Source organism: Gymnodraco acuticeps, unplaced genomic scaffold (genome assembly GCF_902827175.1).
Source record: "Gymnodraco acuticeps unplaced genomic scaffold, fGymAcu1.1, whole genome shotgun sequence".
Taxonomy (NCBI): Eukaryota; Metazoa; Chordata; class Actinopteri; order Perciformes; family Bathydraconidae; genus Gymnodraco; species Gymnodraco acuticeps.
Window position 1 is genome coordinate 4,355,315 of NW_022990238.1, and position 9,893 is coordinate 4,365,207.

The window sequence follows — 9,893 nt, forward strand, 5'->3', positions numbered from 1 at the left end:
CGTTGTTTACGTTATGTGTTACGTTGTTCAGTGTGTGTCAGCCGTTAAAGATAAACTTGCAAACATGTCAGAAGAACCGGCGCATAAGAAAACAAAATACAGTCAAACTAAGCTGAAATTCAACAACTTGAATGTCACATCCCTGACATCCACAACTCCGGAGCCTGGTCCTTCAACCATAGAACCAGCGCAGCCAGATGAACCCCAGCAGCAGCTCTGCGGCCGCAGAGGCTGTCAAAACCGCCGCCGCCGGCATCGTTGAACCGAAACAGGCTGGTTCCGACTGCATGGAGGTTTGTTGTCGGGACATTGTGACGGGCCAATAAAAGCTTATTTGGGCAAAGAGAAGGTACTTCAATGCAGAATGGTACAAAAACAGAGAGTGGTTAATTATTTGCAAAACCACTAAACGAGCCTTCTGTGAAATATGCAGATGTGCTGCTGTCAAACGGCTTGTAACTTTCTCCAAATGTGGAGATGACAGCTTTGTAAATACCGAGTTAATAACTGGAACTTTTCACAGAGCTTACTTCAGTCAAACACCAGTCAACATTCAGCTTGTCAAACAAGAGCGTATAGCAGGAAAAAAGAAGAGATGGAATGAGCAACTGCGCTGTCATATGTGGGCTGGTCTGTATAGTTTAATGTACAGGAAAGGAGTGAGCAGAGGGTTGAGTTGTCCATTCTTGTTCTGTTTTCTCTGACTATCTTCCTCCTGAAGACCCTCTCAGACTTTCATTTGCTCGCGCTACTAAAGAGACACGTTACCATGGAAACCAAACAATGGTGTAGCTGTATTGAAGTCCGAGTGGAAACAGTAACATTTGGTGCGTTATGTTAGAATGAAACAAATTAGATTTAGTCAGAAATCGGGAGAAATGAGGGATAAATATGACCCCGGGAGGAAAACGGGAGTCTCCCGCGAAAATCGTGAGGGTTGGCAAGTAGAATATGTCACATACACACGCACTTTTTGGCCCCCCCACTTCTGAAATGAATCCGGCGCCGCTGGTTGGTAGACAAAAATATTTTTGACCCAGCATTTGGGTTGCACAAAAATAACCCAACACCATATTAATAACCCTGAATGGGTTAAACATTTCATAACCCCATGGTTGGGTAGATGAAATAACCCACTGTTTTTTGATACTGGAAAGTGGAGGATATTAATGATTGTGTTACATTTGAGCAGCGGTGCACATACCATGAATATGGGGACATGCCGGACAGATCAAGTAAGGGTGACGATCCACCCGCTGTGAAATGAATTTATCTTCCATATTTGCCGTACACTTGTGTTTACGGAAGTTGAGATGTTTCTCGGTTGTGATTGGTTGTTCCTCGTCACATGACGAGCGGTGCGCGCTGCTGCAGTGCACGTCTCCATTGAAACCAATGGAAATGAGCTCGCAACGCTGATGTTTATGGCTGGTATGGCTCCGTACAAAGTTGTACTCATTGCATTAGTATAGGCTACTGTGGCTTTTTACACTGGAGGCGCCCATCTCGGTCGAAGTCGGTTCATATTAACGTAAAGGTACATAATGAAATGGTAAATGTCGCCTTTAAGGAGCAGAACATTTTTGTTTTATTTGTGTGTGAATAATGAAATAATTTCAAATATGTTTTTCTGTGATAGGTAATTGGTGTGGAGAAGATTGACCTCAGCCTTCCTTTGAACATTGTTCCAAAGGCTCTGTAGTAAATGGTGAGTATTCAAATGTTTTGTGTGATTTACTTGACTAATTTAAACTTGATCTTTAACTAATTGAAATCTGGTATTAGTCTGACAATTTCTGAATATTTATTCATAACATTTACATACTGCAAACATTGCAGGGATATACACATGTTCTGATTTATTAGGCAAAAGTTATTCAGAAAGTGAGAGGCAAAAGCCAAACATTCTGTGATAAAGCCTCCTTCACAAAAGTGATAATGTTTTGTTTGTTGAAATGGCTATAAGGGTGTTTCTTATATGTAGTCTTATATTACAGTAATACTTATTTTAAATCGCTTTGGAAAAAAACATAAACTAAATGAAATGTAATGTAGTCTAACCTGGTTGTTCGTACTTGATATAAAAAGTTATTCTCACTATGGAGCCAAAACAGGAGTAATGTGGTCCCTTTTCCGTGCTCTGGTCAATACATTTTGAATCAGCTGAAGCAACTTAACTGAGTTTTTGGTACACCCTGATAATAAAGAGTTACAATAAGCTAGCCTTGAAGTAACAAATGCATGGACTAGTTTCTCTGCATCGTTTTGAGGCAAGCACACAACTACAATCATAACATCATTAGAAAATGAAATGATTTCATGATTTTTATGACTGTGATATTTTGTTTTCTTTGATAAATGCGGAGTTTAAGCGCATAACAACCCTGCCCCTCCAATCAGATGTCTCTCTCAGCTGAATGTGCTATCTGACAAACTTCTGAAGGTTTTTGAGAAGAGAGGAGGACAGATAGGTCAGCGTTTGAACTGTATTATGTCAAACATGACTCAAGTAAGAATTAATTTTAAGGAAATTATACATCGAGTCAATGGTGTACACATTTCATTGAGCAAAATAGATTCTTTATTTTCTTATTCCCCTTCACTTAGGTTGATGATGTCGATTTAGGCCGGGATTGTCTTCTCAAGGGGCTGTGTGTGCACCTCAATGAGAGAGTTTGTGGTCAGTAGAAGTAATATTTGACCTTTTGATTTTTTTGTTGGCCGTTAAAATATGTATTTATTGAAACACCACATAGTATATAGCCAACAGTATGTGAACATCCCTGTTTTTTGTTTAATAGCCAGATTACACTGAAAAGCTAGAGGGCTTTTAATTTAGAACGGATACAGGAAATGAAACATTTTTTATCAGGTCAGACAGGAGTATATCAGATAACAAGGAGGCTTAAAAGTATTGACATCTGACCAAATGTACTTGTTAAACACAAGGACTTAGTAATGGGTATATTGATTTGTTAGATCTCACTCTGTTCCCTTTGTGACTGTGCACTCTGCAGGCCATTGAGGGGATTACAGTGGGACTTTATGTTGTCAAACACAATTCCACCATGAGACCAGAGGACAGATGAGACCAGAGGACAGATGAGACCAGAGGACAGATGAGACCAGAGGACAGATGAGACCAGAGGACAGATGAGACCAGAGGACAGATGAGACCAGAGGACAGATGAGACCAGAGGACAGAGGAGACCAGAGGACATATGAGACCAGAGGACAGATGAGACCAGAGGACAGATTGTCCTGGAAGGCCAACAGGTAGCCTACTAACTGATGTGCACAACATTGCATTAGCTGCTACCATGCTGTTTGGACTAATGTATGCAATGAACCTGAACTACCCCCCTAAACTGAAGTGCACGTTCGAAGTGCTCCAGCAAATGTTAATGGAGCTAAACGGCAACATGCTCTCCAAGAAAGCACAAGCGTTTAAAAACAAACTGTGAGCTGTTGCCATGGACCATTGTGCACTTTTACAGCATTCATACTGGACTTTCATCGATACAACTGTCTTGCACTTCCTTTGCTCATGCTTTTTGCTTGATTTGCATGTTTCAGAAATGTGGGTTTTTCCTGGGGTCATGTGTTTTCAGAATGTACCACTTGTCATGTGTTTCAGAATGTACTAATTGCGCTACTTCAAAATGTCAGTTCTTGTTTTTATTTGTAATACTTTCTTTAGTGCATATGTGGTGAGAAACCAGGCCATTATTATACTTTCATGTATTTTTCCAAAGCAATGCCATTGATTTCCTGCATTAAAGTGCCCTTTCATATTAGCAGGTTACTATTTAAATAATGGATTTGCAAGAACATTTCCTTTTTTCGGCTAGGTGTTGACATTTTCTGTTAATTGTTTACTATGAATGAGTTACAAAAATAAGCCTTTCTTTGCCATTTGGCACAATAAACCTTATTTTGGTCGGGAGAATAGTTTCCTTTAAGCTTCCTTGCTGTGTTCTAGCACAATAATGTATATGTACATGCATCACAAACATTTTCTATTTCTTCTATTTCTTTATTTTCAATGTATTTATTAATTCTCCTGGGGCTGCATGATGGAAAAACCAAAAGCTCACCTGGATGCGTGGTGGTTGTTAATATTGTTTTATTTTTTGAGAAAAATACATGAATGTTGTTCAAAGAAATGTGTTTGTCTTTATTGACTATTTGTTTTAAAATGTTATGATAAATGCTGTAGATATAAGAGATTAGGATGGATCCTGTAGAAGAATGTACAAAATGCCTCTATTCACATGAAATAAATAATCATGTACCCCTTGAGCACTAGGTAGATTAAACAGAAAACTATAGCATGTAGTTTAAACAAAACATTCATGTGGCTCTGTACAGAAATATACTGAGTATATTAAAAGCCTAAAATGAACATAAAAAGTCATGTTGGTTAAACATAGGGTAAATGAATATACCTATATTAAAGGAAATATTCAAATGAACATAACAATTTCATGTTTCTTTGACATAACATAGTTGTGTGTCTCTAACATAATGGAATAGTTTTGAGTACACATGTTTTTAATATGTGCAACCGATCTCCATGTTTTTTATTACTTAAGTCCAACAGACTTTTTACAGTGAAGCTTAAATAAAGAAATCATGTTGCTTTAACAGGTACAAGTTAAATATACTGAGCATATTAAAAGCATAAAATGAACATAAAAAAGTCATGTTGGTTAAACATAGGGTAAATGAATATACCTATATTAAAGGAAATATTCAAATGAACATAACAATTTCATGTTTCTTTGACATAACATAGTTGTGTGTCTTTAACATAATGGAATAGTTTTGAGTACACATGTTTTTAATGTGTGCAACCGGTTTCCATATTAAAATCATGTTAATCCAACGGCCTTTTTTTTTCAGTGTACATCAGATTGTCCAGATTCTCTCTGAGTGACTAGATGGGGTGTCCTGCTATCACCCTGAAGTGAAATAAGTATTTGATTGACTTCGAATGATTCTTTGATTATGGACGGTTTCCATTAAATAATAATCAAAATATTGATGGACAATGGATCTAATTTGAGATTTTAAACGGCATACATTTTAAATTGTGCTTCAGAAAGTAATGTTATTTTAGGAGTGTTGTGAGATGGTGTCAACATCAATTGAAATTAGTCACCCAGTGGAAATGTCAGATATGTCTTCATAACTGTATCCTTACATTTTACATTCACTCAGTTATAATGTGGTAGTTATACGTAGTTTGTTTTAAATTATTATTAATCACATTATATAGTACATATTTCTTAATTTAAGCATTTAATGCTGTCATGCGTCACGCGTCCAGAGTGCTGTGGGTTGTTGGAAACCATGAAAGGCGTATGAAAGTTATGCTGCAGAACGCAGCGTGCTGATGAAGCAGCAGCCGCTGTGGCGTTGGTATGTGTGGAACGACCCCGCCACAACAACTGATTAATGGATTCCAGAGTAGAGCCACTATGATTATCCCAGCACAAATCAGCTGATCTGAGAACAGTGTTAACCACAGTGTCATCATAGGAAAAAGGTTAGGATACATTTGCATTACATTAATCACCACGACATTTATTTTTACTTTATTTTCTATTTGAAATGTGTACTTCCACACCTGTTCCATTATGAGTTATTGTGTGTGTTTTGAAGATGCTCTGCATGGGGTCATCCCTGACCACGGTGTCCTCTTCCTGTTCCTGCACCCTCTCATTTTCTCCCCACCTTTTAACCTCTCCCACAGCTGAGGACTCTTTGACAGCAGGCCTGTTTTTCAAGCTACCTCTGAACCTCCTACTGTCAGCTGTCTCTTTAGGGCTGTATATTTAGAATGCTTAACTCGACAGCACTGAGATTCCTGTTTGGCAGCGGCAAGGTTGAAGGTTACAAATCTACAAATGTCTGACGGGGCTTTTATGCAGGTTTATTCCTGGCTATTGGAGACGAAGCTGCGAGAACATGCCTGAGCCTGGCTCATCTTGCGGGACAAAAGCCAGCCCGTTTCTAGAGCTCAGGCCTGTGGTCATTCAGCCAGTCAGCGATACAGAGCTGAATGGTGGCAGTGAACAGGGCAGCTGGTAATTGACAGTGATTGTTTACTTGTGTCCTCACAGCTGCTACGATGCCCAGGAGGAGCTGCAGGAGTTCCAGGAGGGGAGCCGGGAGCTGGAGGCCGAGCTGGAGGCGCAGCTGAGTCAGGCCGAATACCGCCTTCGAGACCTCCAGATCGAAAATGAGAGACTGAAGAACGAGGTGGTCAACCTCAAGGTAACTGGGCCTGGTGACTTGCCATGTGGTTCATATTTTAGGATTTGGCTTGGGTTGTTATGATCTATTGACCAATAAAGTCATTTGCGGACTTAGGAGGTTATCTGATCTCTGTTGGATCCGGATGTCTTATTTTAATGTAGGCGTTAACAAGTCGTGAGGTAATCCTCCGGCACTCTTTAATTGGATTGGAAGAAAATAGAGAACTGCAAAGACAAGTATGGTTCTAAATCAATGCAGGCATGAACAGTGGTCAGATGTATTCAATGTGCTGTAGTCACGCTCACATGTTTATAGGTAAACCAATGGCTGTGTATGCATTCAGGATAAATACCCTATCCACCACAGAGCAGAACAGTATTGTGATGTTTCCCATGGCCCCATCATGTGCGTGTGATTACAGCAGCTCATGCTGAAAACAGACGGTGTAAATCAACCAGAAAATACTGTGAATCATGCTTTGTGCCTCAGGGGCCACAACACTAGCATGCTAACTGTACTGTAAAGTGCCACGGGCAAATAAGAGGCTCTATAACCATAACATAATGTGTGGGAGTTCATCTTTACTAACTGTCTTGTGATTCACCAGGTTGTCATCATAACAGTAGGAGTACTGATGATTACTGTTTAGTATATAATATGCTACTTTCACACTGCATGACCCATAAACATTTAATGAAAGTACAGTTTTTTCCTTGTCTTTCTCCACACATTCACTCCCATGTCCTTTTCTTTCCCCCTCACACAGGAGAAGCTGGAGCATCAGCATGCCCAGAGTTATAAGCAGGTTTCTATGCTGGAGGACGACCTGGGCCAGACACGCAGCATCAAAGATCAGCTCAACAAATACGTCCGAGAGCTGGAGCAGAATAACGACGACCTGGAGAGAGCCAAGAGGTCAGACTGACACTTCTTGCTCAATATGGGGGGGGACGACGACACTGAGGAGATGACTTCTAGCTGTATTTAGATGTTTTCAAGCTATTGGACCTTAAATGACAAAACATGTTTTAACAATTTCCCCCTCCAATCTCTACGTATGTGCAGAGCAACGATTGTTTCTCTCGAGGACTTCGAGGGCCGTCTAAACCAGGCCATTGAGAGAAATGCCTTCCTGGAAAGTGAGCTGGACGAGAAGGAGACTCTCCTCGAGTCTGTCCAGCGGCTGAAAGACGAAGCTCGAGGTAAAGACACGACTCTATTCAACCCTTTGGCAGGCACAGCATCGTGAGTCAGGGTTAGTGGAGGAGCTGAAATGGTTGTACATGCCTTTATTACTAGTCGCTTGTTCTGCAGACCTGAGACAGGAGCTGGCCGTACGGGAGCGGACCACCGACAGGATGTCAGCACCCAGCTCCCCCACCTCTGACATCGACAAGATGGACTCAGCAGTTCAGGCCTCTTTATCCCTCCCAGCCACACCCGTAGGAAAGAGCATAGAGCACCCCTTCATCACGCAAAAAGGTCAGGGTTGGAAAGGAATCTCACTCGTTATGACTCATGTGAAATGAGAAATTGTCTGATCTGTATTCTGACATGGGATTGTGTCTTTTGCAGCACTGTCCAACGGCTGCAACGGCAACTCGTCCCTCACTCCTTCTGCTCGAATCTCTGCTCTTAATATTGTTGGCGACCTTTTGAGGAAGGTTGGGGTAAGTCTTATCGCTTTGTAACACATAAGAAGGATACATACCTGGATAGAACACTGATGTCCTCCTCAGCAACAGAAACAGAAATGTGTTTATGATTGGACTAAAGACTGATGGTATCTCCTGTTTTGTGATTAGGCTCTGGAGTCCAAAATCGCCGCCTGCAGGAACTTTGCCAAAGACCAAGCAGCTAGAAAAAATTATTCCACAGACAACGGCAAACTCATCAACAGCAATGCCACAAAGTTCTCACACTCTCTTCACACGACCTACTTTGACAAAACGTGAGTCTTTTATCAAGTGGTTCAGTTATTGCAGAGAATTCCCTCTGGTTTTATAAACCTTTCTGTCTGCCCTGCACTTATACGTGTCTGCGTTTGCTAATATTGTCCATGTGGCTTCTGCAGGACTGTAAACGGGTTGGACCCCAGCTCCTTGACCTCCGTCGCCACATCCAGAGCCGTGTCTCCACCAGCTCTGCTGCCTCTGAGTGTGTGAGACGAACCCCCACCACCTGAACCTCTACTGTCACTGTGGGAACCCAGAGGACACTTGAATGACCTTTACATTGTGTGCTAGGTGTGTGTATGCGAGAGAAAGAGTTTGAAAGGAAACCGATGCCGCGTGTGTTTGCCTGTTTGGGATTGTGCATTTTTTGACGTGTGGAAGAGAGGCTGGACTTCACAATGAACTTGCCTCCAGTTTGCAGCTCTGAATGCATCTGTGAGTAGGTGCACAGTCGTGTGTGCACACGTTCCTACCACACACTTGCATGTGCCTAAAGCTGTGCTTTACTGTGCTTGTATGAATGTCGTTACAAATGTGTTGCTTTCTAGACGTCAACTCTGAAGTGGCACCGTTATATTCTTAGTTCCACTGTTCTTCTGAAACCCCGACAAACGGTCTTACCAGACCAAAGCATCCTCTTGACTTCTTTTGCTCCTGTATTTTCACTCAAAATTGCACAGTTAAGCTAATTTCAATTTAGAATGTATTATATTTAAAAAGGGATGTGTTCATTTTAACTAATTTATCTCACAGTATGCTTTAAAATGCAATATGTTCTTGCATGTGTGCATTTGTAATGTGGGGTCTGAGAGGTGTGGTCGGACCCCATATTCACGACTGAAGTGAATGTTGATCGTTCAAAGCCATGTAGCCATAGTGCAGTCGTTCCTTTTGTTACCGGCTACTTCCTGTGATTAACCTGGAAGTAGTCGCCATGTTGAAGCTTGGAGAAAGCTGCTGGTCAAACCTGCACTTAAACAAACTGCTCCTCAAATGTTTCGCTGCAGTCGAGTGTTTTTTCCGTTGAAATTTCAAGGGAACAGTTTTGCCTTTTTTACGTTTTATGTACACATTTCTTTTTTTTAAATCTTGTGACAGGCTCATTTACCTCGTTCTGATATAAGGGAAATTATCCAGTAGGTGAATTTGGCTCCATAAAACTTAAACAAAGGATACTCATTTCATTTTGGCTGGTGTATTATTTATGGTCTAGTGGCCTTTGTGTCATGCAGCATATTTAATGATTCTCTGTTAACTTGTGACCTAAATGTTTCTTTGACTTTGTATTGGATTTTAAGCAGGTTGGATTTAACAAATCATTTTAAATGTCAAAACACATTTCCCCTGATATCCCTTTGATAAGTCTTTGGGTCTCCGTCTAGAAGAATAATTTAAAGTTCAGTATTTGTTTTATTTAATAATATAATATGTCATTTTGGGCACTCAATGAGCCTGTTACTAACGTGTGTTCTTCAGTCAGTGTATATAGCTTGTATGGATGGTAATTTGTACATACTGACATTTGGCATTAAAAGCCCTATTTATTTCAGATACTGTATGGCATGTTCAGCTAATGAATGGTTAAAGCCATTGTTCTATGATATCAGATTGTTTAAGTAAATAAAGATTGAGATGACAAATAACCTTGTGGTGTTTAGGTCATTTACTATACTG

The 9,893-nt window shown here is 40.6% G+C and overlaps 1 protein-coding gene across 2 annotated transcripts; it reads left to right on the top strand.

Moving 5' to 3' along the window:
* Positions 1-1,679: 1,679 nt before the first annotated feature.
* On the top strand, positions 1,680-9,862 carry LOC117548637 (nuclear distribution protein nudE-like 1-B). 2 transcript variants are annotated; one of them, XM_034220011.1, is made up of 11 exons: positions 1,680-1,708; positions 2,401-2,509; positions 2,608-2,680; positions 3,018-3,276; positions 6,129-6,282; positions 7,031-7,179; positions 7,330-7,466; positions 7,579-7,746; positions 7,840-7,934; positions 8,070-8,215; positions 8,339-9,862. In XM_034220011.1, exons 4-11 carry the CDS (start codon positions 3,188-3,190, stop codon positions 8,427-8,429), a joined length of 1,029 nt encoding a protein of 342 aa, XP_034075902.1. In that variant the 5' UTR covers positions 1,680-1,708; positions 2,401-2,509; positions 2,608-2,680; positions 3,018-3,187; the 3' UTR covers positions 8,430-9,862. The 2 variants fall into 2 exon arrangements, with proteins under 2 accessions (XP_034075902.1, XP_034075903.1); XM_034220012.1 differs by lacking the exon at positions 1,680-1,708 and having other exon boundaries at positions 2,175-2,509.
* Positions 9,863-9,893: the final 31 nt, after the last annotated feature.